The sequence below is a fragment of the Melozone crissalis genome, unplaced genomic scaffold, assembly GCF_028551555.1.
Source record: "Melozone crissalis strain CALT ecotype California unplaced genomic scaffold, PUWL_Pcris_2 ptg000005l_1, whole genome shotgun sequence".
NCBI classification, from domain to species: domain Eukaryota; kingdom Metazoa; phylum Chordata; class Aves; order Passeriformes; family Passerellidae; genus Melozone; species Melozone crissalis.
The window spans coordinates 46,780,345-46,798,047 of NW_026535783.1; the positions used below are offsets into that span (position 1 = coordinate 46,780,345).

The 17,703-nt window shown below is 37.0% G+C and overlaps 1 protein-coding gene across 2 annotated transcripts in view; it reads left to right on the top strand.

Annotated features, from left to right (window-relative positions):
• The window catches only part of RFX3 (regulatory factor X3), a 106,907-nt gene that overhangs the window by 38,437 nt on the left and 50,767 nt on the right, over positions 1–17,703 (top strand). For both annotated transcript variants that reach the window (XM_054283191.1, XM_054283198.1), the window contains exon 2: positions 11,304–11,428. In XM_054283191.1, coding sequence (XP_054139166.1) covers positions 11,312–11,428 — 117 coding nt within the window. In that variant the 5' untranslated portion in view covers positions 11,304–11,311. The remainder of the gene's footprint in view (positions 1–11,303; positions 11,429–17,703) is intronic.

Here is a 17,703-nt window from a genome sequence, read left to right on the forward strand (position 1 = left end):
CGAGCAGCAAAGACAACAAGTGGCCACTAATGAGCACTAGACTTTAGTATTCAGTCAGGCAAGCAAGCCACATGGCAAGCACAGGAAACTGCTCTTTACTAGCTAAATGGCATTAGCTATAAATTTGATCTAGTACATTTGAGTCAAATCTGTTGTTGTCTTGAACTCTTTGTGCTTCACATTGGCCACCAAAAAGGACTCTTATGAATTAACCCCAGCTGCCAGCTAAGCCCCATGCAGCCATTCACTCACTTCCCTGCCACTGGGATTGGGAAGAAAATTGGAAAAGTGAGAAGACTCATGGGTTGAGATAAAAACAGTTTAAGAGGGAAAGCAAAAGCCACACACATAAGCAGAATAAAAAAACAAGGAATTAATTCAGTGCATCCCATGGGCAGGCAGGTGTTCAGCCATCTCCAGGAGAACAGGGCTTCATCACACATAGTGGTGATGTGGGAAGGCAAATAACCATTGTTCCAAATGTCCCTCTCTTCCTCCTTCTTCCCCCCCATTTTATATGCTGATGTTGCAGCCATGTCTCCTCTCTCCTGTGCACCCCCGGTCTCCTCACCAGCATGGTAGTGTCAAAAGCAAAAAAGGCCTTGTCTCTTTTTGTAAGCAGCCTGCTCAGCAATAACAAAAGCAGCTGTATTTTATCAACCCTGTGTTCAGCACAAATCCAACAAGTAGTCCCACTCCAACAACCATGAAGAAAATGAACTTTATTCCAGCCAAAATTACATCATGACTAGAGACTTCTTTTTTTTTTTTTTCCTTTCTTTTTTCTTCAGTTAATCCTCTTTCAGTAGGAATATAAGCATGAGTAAGAGTAATTTAGGATAAGAGGGTAATAAGCAAGGCTTGTTTGGCTACACAGCTGCTAGGTGCAGAATGACAGATGTAAATGAGAATGCTGAAGTTCATCTGGATGCACTGTCCTTATCATCTTCTACATTCCCTGCCTATTGACATCTTAATTATTTTCTAATTGCATTGTATTTCAGAATTATCTTGCATTCCCAGCACTTTCTTCTCCATTTTATGTGTGTTGACACCATACCAAGCAGAGTGCCAGTTGCAGCTAAGGTGTGAATTATTGCAGCTATTATTATTGGATAATTGGGACTGTTGTAATATTCTGAGAGGCACTGATCAAATCTCCAGATTTCAGACACACAATTTTTATGGTCTACTTCTAGTCTGTTACAAGCTAAGAATCACTAGCACTAGTCAAATACACTGGTCCTCGGGTTTCTTCTGAGGGTTGATACCTGTTTTCAGACATCTTTCCATTCATCTGTTTCTTGCAAATAGTTGGAGACTGGCATACAAGCCAATATGATAAAATACTGTACTTGTGATTTCTAATTCATTCTTTTTAGGTGTCTGAGTATAAGGTGAATAACAATTTATTCATTTTTCTGTTTTAAGCAAGCAAGGTAATGTCTCAGAGCAAGAATAAAATGGTATGTTTCACAAATAGACCGTCTCGGTACAGGGAAGGAAAGATCCAAGGAAGGATATGCCTCAGATGATGTCTCAGTCATTAGCAAAGTAAAATAGTCACTAATTTGTCTCTTGACATGCATGATATGTATCCTTCTCTTACAAAATAAAATTGCAGGTTGAGGAAGACAGGAATGGGAGAAACTGGTGAGATTTTATCCGCTCCATTCATTGTTTAAGTCGGTTACATATAGTTATCCCTGAAGTAATCCTGCGGATATCCCAGCTCTAAGACTATTTTGCATGTTTCCCTCGTCAACATAGAAAGGGTTTGTCTTAGCTTGCTTCTTTGTTTTAAGGCAATCTAGTCCTTCCTAGTGGCAGAGTTATAATATTCTTGTTGAAGTCTTGTTCCTTGTACTTTCATAGATAAAAGACGGCTGTAGCTTTGTATTTAGTAACCAGATGGATTTCACATCTGGTCAAGAAAGCCATCGTGACTTGAATCAGCAGCGACGTGGCCAGCAGGAGCAGGGCAGGAATTGTCCCCCCATACTTGGAACTGATGAGGCTACAACTCAAATCCTGTGTTCAGTTTTGGGCCCCTCAATATAAGAACATTGAAGTGCTGGAGCATGTCCAGAGAAGGGCAGTGGAGCTTGGGGAAGGGTCTGGAGTACAAGTCCTGTGAAGAGCAGCTGACGGAGGTGGAGATGTTCAAGCTTGGAGAAAAGGAGGCTCAGGGGAACCTTACCACTGTCTATGACTGCCTGAAAGGAGACAATGCAAGATGAGAGGCAGCATTTTCTCCCAGGGAACAAGTGACTGGACAAGGGGCAACGGCCTCAAGTTGCCTAGAGAGGTTCAGATTTGATATTAGGAAACATTTTTTCACTGTGGTTAAGCATTAGGATGGGCTGACCAGGGAACTGGTAGAGTCACTATCCCTGGGAGTGTTCAAACAATGAGCAGACCTGGCACTTTTGTGCTATGGTTTAGTGGCCATGGTGGTGTTTGATCAAAGGTCAGACTTGATTTTGGAGATATTTCCCAGTATTAATGATTCTACAATTCTGTGGTAATTTATCATTGTTTTTCAGACCCTAAATCTGAGATGTTTAGAATATATGTCTCCAAATAACTTTCAGTGTGTCAACAGTATTTTTCACTAGGATTCTCAAATCTCAGAGCAGTATTCTGTATCTTAGTAAAGAGAAGAGTATCACGCAGTAGAAACAGGAGCTACAGAGGTATATGTCCAAAACTTGGTATACTGCCAGACAGTGTGATCCCTTTTTTTATTTAAACATCTACTTAACATGTACATATTAGTAAATTGTTCTAGCATAAGCTTAGTTTTGTTGTGTGCTACTATCAAAACACTTCCTGTTTAAATAATTTAAAATTTTAATTCTACTGTAATGTAATACTTCCAGCAAAAATACAGAATTTCATCTAATTCAAAGGTGTTGTATACACAGGGTGCCATCACATAGTTATCTGCTTACTGTAGTATGTGTACTAGGCACAAGTTAAATATTGTGGGGATTAGGTTTGGATATCAGTATCCATGCTGTCTGCTTAAAGTCACGTCAAGTATGTATGAGCCTGTAACACTGTTTCCAATGTTTTGAACTGCTTCAGCTTCTCAAAAACTGAAATATTAAGATTTATGCATCCTAAGTGAAACAACCAAAGCTTTACCTGTTTGGAATCTGATAATTTTGTGATGTATGGATTTTGAAGCAAACTTTGCTGTAGTTCAGAATAAGGGAAAAGATGCCTCTCTTCATTTTCTTTTCCCATAGATGCACAATCTTACATTAGAGCTGTTGTTCTCTAATATGATGTAGCAAGACAGGATCATTCTCTTGAACCTTTTATTCTGTACATTTTCCAAAATTTAAAGATATTTTAATATTGAACCACTTTTAGTTTCTAGACTACTCTAAATAGCCCATTAAGAGTTTTCATCAGTTTTTATCCTAAGCCTTCTTTCCTATCCAGTGACTGTAAATTCTAGTTTGGCAAATGATATTGGTGATAACCTAAATGTGATGTGGTAGGCTGTTATTGGGTGAAACCTGTGTCTCTCCCTCTACATTCTCTTTTTTTTTTTCCACTTCTTTTTTTTTTTTTTTCATTTCTTTTTTTTTTTTTCTTAATTGGCATCCCCTGCCCCTATTCATAGGGGAACTGTGTGTTGTCACCTGTCTCACCATCTGTTTAACTACTGCTAAGGTGATGGGTGAGGGAAAAAATTATCAACAGAGCCATTGGGGCAATAACTGTGGCATGATTTTTTTCCTTCTTCTTGTACCTGGTGAGGAAATGGCTAACTCTGAAGCATTTGAAAGTTGCCAGTGTATTAATAATACCATAACTTTTAAGTATTAGGTTATGACATGGGTTAAAGCAGATCTGACTCTTTTCAGTGGTGCCCAGTGTAGATACAAGAGGTGGTCCTCTCTCAACCTGAACCAAGGCTTTTTCTGTGAGGCTGACCGAGGATGGGCACGAGCTGTCCATAGAGGCTGTGGAATTCCTATTCTTGGCTGTATTCAAAGTCACCTGGACGTGGTCCTGAGTAGCAGGTAGGTAGGGTAGCACTGCTTGAGCAGGTCCCTTCCAGTCTCTGGGACTGTTCTGCCATTTGGTGAAAGTCCAGTAGTAAGAATCACAAACAGAAAATTCGTGACACAGAGGTGACACAGGGAGAACATAAGCTATTTCTTCTAATACTGCTCATTCTGTTAATAAAGTAGATTTTTCCAGCGATAATGTTTTTACTTTTTCATTTTATGTTTTGATCTACTGAGCGGTCCAAATAAATAGAGTCTCCATTTTGACATCACTTTTTCTCCCTTTGTATCGTTATTATTAGGTACATGCTCAATCTTTTGATGAAAGGACTGCAGCACAGTATCATACTAGAAGAGAAAAACCCACCCAAACACCCATAACTTCTTAAATAACCTAGAGATCTACTTTCTCCATAACTGTATAAGTTATGCAGAAGCAAAAAAAGCTGTTTTGTTCAGGTGGTTCTCCTGCTTTCATGTTCTTCCTCAGACAGTAATCAAAATACATTGTGTTGTCAATAATTTTGAAAGGTGTGAAGAAGTAGCATTATACATGTTAGACTTTATAATTAATTCGGCTGTTATCATTAGTGCCCTAGAATAAGATCTTGGCTCAAGCTAGAAATTTCATTTGCTACTGTAACTATTATTCTGCATAGAGATATTTTTGGGAGATTGTGAACATGCTCATTCCAGCTCCTCGTGACAGTTATGCTAATATAATAAAGACAGATGCCTCAGTATTTGAAAACTACTCGAGTACTATTAAAGATGGATACTATTAAAGATGGATGCTTGATTAAGTGCGAATTAAAAGCCATAATATACTAGACTTAGCAGTGTAAATAGCAACTTAGAAAGCACACTAAGCTTGTAGAAATGTTCTGTAATAAAATTCTTTATCAAAACTCGTTTCTGGTTAAACACTACAAAACACCATCCCAACAAGGAAGTTCCTGTGAACTTCATCCTAGATTGTTTCCTGAAGACATTTTTACTTCTGAAAAAAACAAACTGTAAGGTTAGATAGCTAATGTCCCTCCATTGCTGCCATTCAGTCCTGTTTGCTGTCCCAGCACATGACTGTCATCTAACAAGGCGATAGTCCTGCAAGTGCACAGAGGTCTCTATTCCTCATGTTTATTCACCCTGCTGAGTGTGGGGCCGTTGTATATGCCTTCACATATGAGCTCTTCAGTCAGGCACTTCAGCATGCTGATTTCTGAAAAATGATCTGTGTGGCTTCCTCATAAACATGCCTTGTAGCTGCTTCCTTGCTCATACGCACATGTTGGAGGTGACCCTGCTTAAGCCTCATTATTTGACTATTTGTTGCCTTTCATTCATGTCACCCTAGGCCTTTGCTTGTTGAACGTGTCCACCACTCCTTCACTGGGCTGCTGGAAAATATTTTCTTCCCCATACCTTCTTGCTCCAGTCCCTTCCTACCAGGTCAGCAATCATGCTGGCAGAAATATCTTTGCCCCAATTAATGAAGCATATCCCAGCTCTCCCAAGTTGTTAACCTCAGAGAAGGCTCTATAGTCATAAAAAAAAAAACGAAGCCCTGTTGCTAATGCTGGTTCTATAATGAAGTGTTGACATGCAATATCAGTGCCCTCTTCCTAACACCCTTTGACCCAGGATGAAGGAAAGCACCTCTTGGACTTTTCTACTCACAGACTCTCTAGTGGGCAAACTAATGCTTTAGAATAGCATAAATGTAATTGTTTGATGGTTTGCTAGTTTTCTCTCAAAAAAAATTTTGAGCAGCTTTAGCCTGTAAGTAAATGTAATCTTGGTGCTAGTGTGAGCTAATGGGTAAGGCTGCTGTGTAATACTGATTAATTTTCCAGCAAGAGAAGATACAATTTTGGCGATTTTGAAGGTAAAATTAGTAAGTAGATCAAAGTGAGAGTGTCATGAAGTAGTCACTCAATCTAAGCACCCATGTGCTGTGATCTCCTGGCAATATGGGATTTCATTGTGACTGTTGTTGACTAGTACTGTACCATTCTTAGGGACGTAGTAAACAACTGATCATCAGCAAAAGACAATGCTTTTTTATATTATGAACTTTCTTTGAGGGAGTTACCAGGAGTTTTTACTTGCACAGGTCTCTTCCCATGTGCATCTCTGTGTCTCACCCTTCTGTTTGTTACTCTTCTACTGGGTTTTACTAATCAGAGGTAGTTATGGAAGTCCCGAGAGGCAGCTTCTAAACTTCATTCTGTGCCAATCAGTTAACTGTTACTCCTCCATAAATCTGTGACAAGCTGAAAAAAGAGTAAGGAAATTTGTATTGCTAACTGCAGTATTTAGCAACTAGTACCCATACCAGGGAGAGTCCAGCTGCCTACTTTGGTATTCTCAAGAACCTTGGGAAAAGACAAACAATCAAGTAGTGTTTAGTAAGACACTGGGATTCTAACATGGAATTACATTAGTATCTAGAAACTATTGTAATATTCTGTTCATCCTCTGTGAATAGCTTGTGTAATCTGTCTTCTGCTCTTGGGTTACGTAACACAGTTATGAAGTCAATTATTAATAAAATTTTTGTTTATACAAAAATTGAAAAGGAATGCTTATGTGAAACTAGTATATTACTGAAAACTGTTTCCATTTATACTCTTGTTCAGGAGCCAAGCATTCTGTATTCATTGTTGAAACAATGTTTTGAGTTTTCCTTTATAGTGAAACACATTATGTTGCTGCAAATTCTTAATTAGTATATTGGCTATTCATCATTATAAATAGATAAGATTTTAAGATCAGCCTTTTATTCTGACTATTAAAAGCCTACCATTACTGCATGTGATTATGAGATCTAGTTCAGTTTATCTTCTGTGATGTTTTGTTTAGGCTTCTAGAGGAGAAAAAAGAAATTTCCTGCTGCACTTGAAAGTAAATTACAGGCTTTCATTTTCTGTATTGAATTAAAGACTGCTACATTATTTGATCTAGACAATAAAGCATATGTAGCTGAACAAAACTTTGCAAACTCTGGTCGCTTAAAAAAGTAAATTAGTTCAGTGTGAAGTAGTCCAAGAGCAAAATAAACCGTAATCTGACACATTTTAACAGTCCCTTTTGATAAGTATTAGAACAAGTTATACTCTTAAATCATTCTGTCTTCATATTTCAAGTCTCAAAAACAGAAGGATTCCAACTGAGAATTTGGGTATATTAAAAAATCTTTAAGAAATTTAACAGACAACACAAAATGGTACGGAATATATAGGAAAGGAATAATTTTCAGCTGTGCCTAAGTTCTGCCCTTTATACTGAGGAAATACTAACCTTGTTGCATTCAGCAGCTGGGTCCTGACAGTATCTTTTCCCACTTGGAGAGGTTAATTAGTCTTCTTTCAGAATTCGGCCTTTTTAGCTTACATTCACATCATGCAACAAGCACTGGCTATACAAAGCAATACCATTAACAGATGGGTGTGTCCAACTGCTTGATTAGGCAGAATAAAAAGGACCTTGCCAAACATTCATCTGTTGTTTGTCATACACCTGACAGTCCAATTAGGCAAGGATGACGTCTTTTCTGCTGTAATATTCACTTCCTTTACTTACATGGAGTATCAGTGAAAAAATGTGAGAGTCTGCATTTAGATTATTTCTTTGGCCTTAATCCTAGCCAACCGCCAAGCCCCTGCAGCCACTCACTCTCCCACTGGTGGAGTTGGGGATAGAATCAGAAGGGTAAAAGCTGAAGAGCTCAGGGGTTGAGATAAGAGCAGTTTAAAAGGGAGAGCAGAAGCCAAACACAAGAGAAAGTAGAACGTGGGATTAATTCAGTGCTTCCCTTGTACAGGCAGGTGTTCAGCCAGCTCCTGGATAGCTCCATCACACGTGCACACTGAGCATGATATCACAGGGTCTGGATTATCCCTTTGGTCAGTTTGGGTCACCTGTCCTGGCTGCATCTCCTCCTGACCTCCTGAGCACCCCCAGTCTCCTCCCCAGTGTGGCAATGCCAAAGGCAGAAAAGGCCTTGGCTCTGTGCAAGCCCTGCTCAGCAGTAACAAAAACATCTCTGTATTATCAACCCTCTGTTCACCACAGCCCAGTGCCAGCTTCTGTGGAGAAGGTTAATTTTATCCTAGCCAAAACCAGCAGTGTGTTCTCAATACTGATGCAATGTAAAGGAATTATGCTGACTGCATCATTGATGTGGTGCTAGAAAAACTTCCAGTAAATAGGAAGATACTTTGGTTGACTGTCAGACCATATTGTATGGCACCTAGAGGGAAAAATGTGTACAGTGTACCGAACTATAATAAAATTTTGTGTTTAGAATAGAGACTTAAACCAGAACAATGGAAGCAGTCCTGCTTGAGTGCCTGGTGCTCGCCAAAACCACTCTGTAACTCCTCCAGTCCTCAGCTGGACAAGTGAGAGAAAATGTGACTAAAAGCTCATTGAGGAAGATAACAACAGGGAAGGATCACTCACCAATTACCATGACAGTGAAAACAGATTCGACTTGAGGAAAATTATTTGAATTTATTGCCAATCAGATCAGTGTAGAATAGTAAGAAATAAACCTAAATCTTCAAAAACCTTCCTCCCACTCTCCACTTCCTCCCAGGCTTAACTTTATTCTTGATTCTCTACCCCCTCCCTTCCAGCAGTGCAGGGGAATTCGGAATGGAGATTACCATCAGTTCTTCACACATTGTTTCTGTGGTTGTTTCCTTCTCAGGTGGTGAACTCCTCCCTCACACTTTTCCTCAGCTTCTGTGTAAGGACCTTCACACAGGAGATAGTCCTCCATGTATTTTATTTCTCTGTGAGTCATTCCTGTGGGCTGCAGTTCTTAACAAACTGCTCCAGCATGGATCACTCACATGGGGTGCAGCCCTTCAGGACCAGGCTGCTCCAGCATTACTTTCCCCTGGAGTCACAGGTCCTGCCAGCAAACCTGCTCCTATCTCAGCTCAGGTACCTTCTGAAGCCTGCTCTTTCACTGACGTGTCTACAGGTTCTCTCACATACTCTCACTCCTTTCTTCTGTGACTGTAATGTCCTTCTGCCCAGTAAGTTTTTTCCCCCCTTCTTCAATATGTTATCTCAGAGGCACTACCACTGTCACTGATGGGCTCAGGGCTCAGCTTTGGTCAGCAATAGTTCCATCTTGGATCCAGCTGGCACTGTCTTCATCAGACACAGGGGAAGCTTGTGGCAGCTCCTCAGAGAAGCCACCCATGTAGTCCCCCCATGCTTGCTACCCAAGCCTTGCCAGACAAACACAATATACCCATCTCTTCTTCCTCACCTGTTCTTTCTGGACAGCCTGCACTACAGCCATGGGGTTCATCTCACCAACTCTGAGTAAATCACAACTAGGTCGTGATTTTCTAGCAGCCTTGAGGCTTCCAGCTCCTCCATATTTATTGTGTGAACATCCATTTTAATTGTTAAGATTTTAACATATAAATATAATCTGAAGTTCTGCTTCTTTATTCTTTTGTATGCTGATATTTTTGTCAGGTGTGTTGGGTCCTGAAGTGCATCCACTGCTTAAAAGTACAGGGTTCAGTTAACATGAGACTCTGAGAGTCTGTTGATTAATCTGAAATTAGTTTGATCAAGAATTTATCAGTCTTTCTTAATATTTAAGAAGAGGAATTTAAATCGATCAGGTGTTCCATAGGCATGGCTTCCTGGAATTTAAACCAAGAATGGTCCCAACTGGCAAGATCCTTGCCCAATCACCTGACCAAATTTATATACCTGTTTCCTGCTTTGCAGTGGCTACATTTGAATGCAAAGTGAACTAGAGACAGTTGGAGGGAGGAACTGCAGAAACCCAGTCTTAAATCAGCTTAAACTGCTGTGGAATGCAGCCTTGAGAGGAAAGTTTGATGTTGACACCTGGTTCTGTAAGGAGAACAGTGAATTTTTTTTTCATACAGGAATTAATTCCTCCCGTTATCTAGTGGTACGTCCCTCAATATTTTTATTATGGTTTTGTCTAAAAAAAATTGTTGAGTTTTTGGAGGAGCTAGTTATTTGGTGGTGGTGGTAGGTATTAAAGTTTCTTCAGTGTCAGCCATCTGGATTGCATGAGTTAAACTGAAAAAAATCCTTTGCATAGGTCATTCTAAGTATCTATAATTTTTTTCCCATATAAATCTCTTCTATTATGCATGATAGAGCTACTAATTTTTACTGACAGTGGTTCTCAGATTGCCAAAGTATTTTGTAGCTAATGTAGATTAATAGAGACTGAGGCCAGTAAAATTTTCACAGAACATTTGGATTACAGACCAGTAATTTGTGCTTGTTCACTATGATTGTTCACAGACACATACAGTCTTCTGTTTTGAAGGTACCGGGTGAAGAAGAAGCTGCCTCATCTGTTTATTAATTTCATTGGTTAATCCACTGCTTTAAAAAATTTACAAAGAAAAGGAAATAAAAGACTGATTCACAATTTTGAATTCATTTTGGTTTGTCACCATTAAATTGTATTGTCATTTTGGCTGTGCAAATTTGAGGAATCTGCACCTCACAGTCTATGTTTCATATGAAGATGTCATTCTTGGTTGTCTTTCTGATAAGTTTTCTTTGTCAGGCATTTTCCTTGATTCTTCATCAAGAAGAATGAAGAATGAACCATTTCTTCATTCTACCCAAATTTTGTTGTTTCCTTAAAACATCAGGGTCACGATAATAGGCACTTGTCTACCATTTATATATTTCTAAATGGTTTTAGAGTACAAAAATTTCTTAATAATTGCTTTAATGCTTTCTACTAAAGAAGGTTATTTGAGTGGCTTTTTCACTGTGACTCATTAAATGCTTTTCAAAGGTTCCAAACGTTTCCAAAGTAGAGGCCTTCGTTCTGTGGCCTGCTTCAAGTTCAGGTTTGCATTTGAATGTATAGAGATTTTAGTGTAATTCAGTAAGACAGAGAAAATATGGTTTCGAATGCTGACCAGTTATTTACAAGCTGAAAGAAGATCTGCTGCTGATTTTTCTGAGTTATTCCTAAAGGGACAAAGCTCAGATAAGTGACACACTTGTTCATATGTAAGCAAAAGATATTTGAAATATAAGATAAAAATAACATAAAACTCTATTTATACAAACACTTGTGCTAGTAGGAGAAAAAATCTTTGGGCTCATAACAAGATTAGTATTAACTAATTTTAAAATATTAATAGAAATAAACGACGAATTAGTGTGCTAATGTAAGTGGCAAAATAAAAACATTTATGCACTAACTTTTGGATTTTATATTTTAATTTTATTCAGAGATCACAATGCAGACATCAGAGACTGGGGCGGATACAGGTTCAACTGTGACTTTACAGACGTCTGTGGCTGGCCAGGCAGCAGTTCCCACACAGGTAGTACAGCAAGTACCAGTTCAGCAACAGGTATGTGGCTGTTAATTTTAAGACTGAAAAAAAAATCCTAATAATAATTCTTTACAATATAATGAAGAACTTGATTTTGTGCAAGACTGCTAAAGGAACTTTTGCTCTGCTTTTATCAATTTTAGTTTGCTGGAATTAAAATAACCAGAGAAAAGCAAGCTATTTTCAGGATCCGTTCCTTAACTAGAGCATCTGACAAGCTCTGATAGTACTCATACATGATTCTATTTATTATATAATTCATGCAGTAGCTCACAGCAAATTGCTTCATGTTATTGAATATTTACATTTTTTCCTTTAAATAATGCATATGTTTCTGAAATTATTGACTATATCATTTCTTCATCTGTTTGGATGTCCAAGTAAGTACAATACAAATGTAAATAAGAAAAGCACAGTTCTTTGCACTTCTAGACTTCAATGCATGCAGATATATGCACAATGTCATGAAAGTTTTTGTGATATGACAATCAATAACTCATAATGTAAATTTGCCAGGGAAGGAAGCAGATTTATGTAGCAGCCAGCACAATGCACTGTTCTGTTACATGAGGTGGTTACTCCTATGCAGCCCCCATGAGCTTTAGAGGAAATGGAGGCAGAAGAGAATGGGGAGCTAAAAAGGAAAATATGGAGGTAGAAAATGGGGATTCAGTGTGAAAGCCACGATAACTGTCTAAGACTTTTCCAGAAAGCACAGAAATTAGCTGTCCTGTGATGGGTATTCTGGATGATATTTGATGTTTTTCATTAAAATCTGACTTTCCATTTTCTGAATCAGAGAATTAGAATAATATGAGAACTAGACGTATTTTATTAAACAGTGCCATTCATTTCTGTGCTGGCGGAGTGCTTCTCTCTCAATTAAACTCTTAAGCATTTGTTAAGTTCTTACATTCCAGTGCATTTTCATATATGTGTTTTGCAGTCTCATACATTCAGTTATATTTTTTCCTGTTGTGTAGACTCAGTTTGTAGTGCCTTGTAGTTCCATTACTATAGTACAATGATTAGTCTTAGCTACACTTTGTAGGAGATTTGTCTATAACTCTTTTGTAAGATTTCTGAGTGAAAGACTATTTTCCTTTGTGAAATACAAAGGATAGTTGTTTGATTTATATCTTCTTTTATGATGACAAATGTTAATACATGTTATTTATATGACTTGTTCCTTGCTATTTCTGTATTTCGCTTTTTCAAATACAAGATGGCAGTTTGGTAGTGTTAGATGGTTGCTTGTTTTGGGCCTATCAGATGTATATACAATGGTCTAATATTACATACTGAGTTTGTGAAGCACTGGTCAGTGTGAAGGACTGAAAACTGGTAAACTGGTAAAAAAAAGTTTTACTGGTAAAAACTGGTAAGAAAAAGTTAGTGTCATATAGGATACTTTATAGCAGTTCTAGTATTTGTATTGATTGAACTGTATGGTCAGATTCTATGAGTTTGTGTTCTACTCCTACAGAAAAATGGAGAATGAGCAGGACTTTGGTATTTGTAAACTTTGTTTGTGCAAAGTTTCTACCTTTTTGAAAACTTCTAGGATAGAATTGGCTCCTTGTTTGTTGAGTGCAGATGCCTCCTGAAGGAACCTCAGGCCCAGCAGTTGAAGTCTCTGCAGTGGGAGTGTGACTGCCAGAGAGTCTCATGAATGGAAAGACTGGGAGTTTTCCTTAACATATTTTCTCACATAAATAATGCATTAATCTTTGTCACCAACTGTCTATATCTTTTCTAAAGTAATGCTAGTTGTCCATTAATAATGTTACATGTGTGTCAAAATATAGAAGCCAAGGATGAGATTTGGTTTTTCCCTCTTTGATTATATCTTAATAAGAACAGCAAGCAGTATTTTTGTTGCCCTATTTGAGTGTAGTTCAAATAGAACTACACTCAAATAGAACAACACTCAAATAGAACAAAATAAATTGTTTCTCATCACCTTTTTGTACATCTCCTTTAGTACTGGTACTTCTGAGTATCACCTTGTGTTGAATGCACCGTCATTATACTGGAATGTTTTTCCCTGTGGACATAGTAAATTATATTTTTCTAATTGACTCTTAACACTGACTGTATAATCAGCATAATGTTTGAGAAAAGAAATATAAAGAAACAGGGATTGAAGATCCAACAAGAATGTTCAGAAGTCCAGTGCAGACAGTATTGCAGTGATTGAAACACGTATGTATGGGAGATATGTGTATAGACAGATGATTAGATTATGGAAGCAGTGAGGAGGAAGGGAAGAGTGAAGATGTGACTATGGTATGCCAGCAGGAAATGTGATGAAGAATGTAGGTGGTATAGGTAATTTCAATTCCAGAGTTGAAAAAAAAGAATAGCAAATATAAAAACAATCACTGTGTTGAGGAAATTGCAGGTATGATCTGTCGTGAGGATTTACCTGTGTATAAATTTCATTGGCATAAAATTAATATTGCCTCTATGTACCTTTAGTAGGAATAAGTCAATTTGCGTTAAGAAAATTAGGAGAAAGAGCCATTATAATGACTATTTTAATGACATTCTTTTGATGGCTGAGGGAGGACTTATTATTTCTGCACATTCAAAATTACCAATGCTGAAAGCTGGAGAGAAGGTTTTAGACAAGAGTATATAAAATGTGGGGGTTTTTTTCTATGATTTATAATGGACATGCTTAATGATTTCAACTGTATCCAAATTATGTGTGAATATTCAAATTTTGATTATATTTTCTTGTGAATATACATTGCTAAAAACAATGGGACACTTCTGGGATTTTGTTAAATTCAAGGATAGTGTAACATGAGTTTCCATGTATATGGAACAATTTTGTGTAAGCTGAAATGTACATATCATGTTTTGCAGTAATTTATTAGTACTTTCTAGTGAATAATGCAATTTTAGATTAATTTGTTTTTAATTACTATTAAATGTATAGTATTTCATTTTTCTAGGGAGGTTTCTGTTTCTGAAGTTTCTGTTCCTGTATGTATGTCATGTTTAAATGACATTGCCTGAATGCATTAATTTGGGGTTGATTTCACGACATCATGTTTCTTATATGCACAAAAAATTTTCATTTTTTCAAAATGAAATATTTTTGCCCAGAAGAAGAGCAAGCTGAATAAGTGGAAGGGCAGCAGCTGTCTTAGTACTCAGGCATCCTGTCTTTTGAAAAAGCAATCAACAAATTAGTAACTTTTAATATTTCCAGCTAAAACAAATCCCTAATTTCCATATAGCTGGTATTAATATGCAGCTCATAAAAGTCTGCTGTAGAGCTACAAGAATAGGAACAATAAAGGTACCATTTATGAAAACCTGGATTTTTCCTCTTGCAGAAGTGGCTCTAGTAGCAACTGGTTTCATGCAACACAGCGGAAGTCACTGTTGAGATGGGATAGAGGGAATAAGAAGCAAAAAGCAACAACAGTAAGACCAAAAATGTGGGAGTGTAATTAAATTTTGTTTAAATAGCCTAAGAAGTTCTCTTTGTCTTCTGTTTCCTTGAATAGTGGGATTTTTCATTAATATATGATTGCTTTTTCAACAGGCAGTCTTCAGCTCAGTGCAGTAAGCTTCTTAGGATTCAAAATTAAACTAATTTTTGAGTTTATGCCATGTGATATGGAAGAATTGGGGAAAGAAAAATAAAATTAAGAGGTTTTGTAAAAATATGTCCATGCAACTCAAGTTGGGCAAAGCATTTCTTCACAGTCACTGAATTCAGTGGCCATCGCATTCACAAAGCATTCTGTCATTCATTAACTGGAGATGCAGACTTCTGCTAATCAAAATTGCTCCTAATGCAAACTCATGTTTAGCATATGAAACACATAATCATGAGCTGACATTAGCTATTATATAAATATGAATGTGCTTAGAATATTACAGCATGTGCTATTTATATGTTACTTGCCAAAAGTAATCCATACTAATGAAGGAAAAAATTATTTTTATCTCCAAGGACAGAAAATGTTGCACATACATGCTGTTTGCAAAGACACAGTGGATAATTATATGTTCTTTTTAAAACGGAATTTAAAAACCCTTATATATATATATTGCTCTGTTGTTTTAGTCTTTGCTTAGTAGTACTTTGAACAGAAGCACTTTTTATTGGAAATCAAAGTTTACTCTTACATTTTGATTCATGCTTCAGTGTAATTTCAGCATTTCAGTATGCTTTTATATGCTTTATTTTGTTGACAAATTTTCATCAATAGTCCCTTATTTGTCCCTCCGAGGTAGTATAATTAAGAATACAATTTATTTTTGCCTTTTTTTTCTTCTTCAACTAGTAAATGTAACTACACATGTATATTGAAATAAGTTTTCATTCACCTCTTGCTGTCCTGCAACATTTCAGCTACTTGCTTCTAATCCTATTCCAGTTTTTTTATTTCAGGATAGAGTCACCGAAGCAAGAGGAATGAAAGCTCTACTATCTGTTGTTATTTAAGTCAAAAATTGCAAAAGTTTTTTGTTAATTTTCTGTTTTCCAGCCAGAAAATAATGAAAATTACCATGGCTAGAAAATTCACCAGTCCACCCTAGAAGATAATTTTTAAACAGGCATACTGTTGCTGTTTCATAAATATTTTATTGTGTTTTCTATTTTGAGCCCATTTCAATTAATTATTAGAGAATTTTTTAATATAAGAAGGCCATTTAGTTTTAGGCCTCTGGACAGCACTGCAAGAATAGTCAACAATTTCTGCTCTGCCCCAAAAGCTATGTGACTTAGCTGATACCACTCCTTTAACAGCTTAATAAGAGGTGAAAAGATAATGATAAATAAAACAGTTGTGAAGAAAAAACCGACCTTTTTCACATTTTCCAAAATTTTTCATGGTGTTTTGTTTCCTCATTATCGACTTCTCTCAAATAATTTTGTGCTCATAGAGAGTAAATATACTCATCTAATTTCTTTCTGTTGAATATTAAAAAGAAGATTCAGAGGTACTAGATTTAATTCTCATTAAAAAATTAAAAATTAAATAAAATAGGAAATAAAATTAGTATTGGAAATATCATACAACAAAGACTTTCATCATGGCAGAGGTTTCATGTACAAGGCCATCCTAAAGGCTCCTTCCTTATTTTATTTGTCAGAGCTTGACAGGAGAAATATTTGCCTCTAACCTTCCTCACTCTAAAGTTCTTAGTACCTTGCAATACTGTGTAGTGACTACAGATTCCTTTGGCAGGATAATGAATTTAACTGTAGCAGTACTGAGTTTCAGAGAAGCTGATGCAAAGTAAGTTTTTTTGTAAACTTTTTAAATTACTGTATTGAAAAAAAACTTCAGTGGCCCTCTTTGTATTGAACTTCAGTGCTAAAGGAAAAACATTTTGATTTTCAAAAGTAGGTAAAATGTTTTAATAGCACTGTAGCATATCCATTCTTAAATGTTGGTTTTAAAAACAAGTTACTTTCTATGCATAAGAAGTCCTGATGTTTCTAGTAGTACTACATGTTAGGCTATTAAAGAACTTAGATAAAAACTGCTGGAAAATTGAAATTAAGCAATGAAAGTTTTAATTTTAACAGATATTGGTATTTTGTTTCACGGTAAATTAAATTTTTGTTGTTCTTGCTCCATATTAGAAGAGAAACATATTTTGGAATTTTTCAGTTTCCTGTCCAATAGACAGCAAACACTGATGCACTGTGTACACACTTTGTCCCTGCAGTATCATCTCATTTCTGACAGAAGGGTCTTGCACTTTACCGAATCTGATGCTTTTGAAATGGATAGCAGCTTGTATTCAAGAATAATGTGAGGACATAATAATGCCTTTTACATACAAGGGGAATATGACCTCTCTGTTTTAATGCTGTGTTTGTACACAATATAGAGTTCCATTTTACCAGTGTATGCAGGTTATAGGGAGAAAACCATGTCTCCTTTATTAACAGCAAAATAGTGTGGGTTATTTTTAATAGGAACTAAGCCATATTCAGTATGTGTGAATAGGGAACGAAGTGCATTTTGGGAGTAGTTGGGTGAGAACATGGAATTGATACTAACAACAGCATCATTTCCACAGTGTTTCCCCAGCTGTGCTACTGAGAGAAAAATGGGGCATCTCCATTACATGCCAGGTGACAAGCTACTGGTTTTAGGAACAAAGCCCGTTTTCAAGATGTTTTCTCACAGCATAGGTCAAGTAGATCAGTTTGGTGTTCTGTAATAGACTGATCAACAATGACTCTCCTTCTCCCATTGATTGAAGGGAATAGAGTTGACTCACCCAAAAGGAATAAATATGCCTAGACT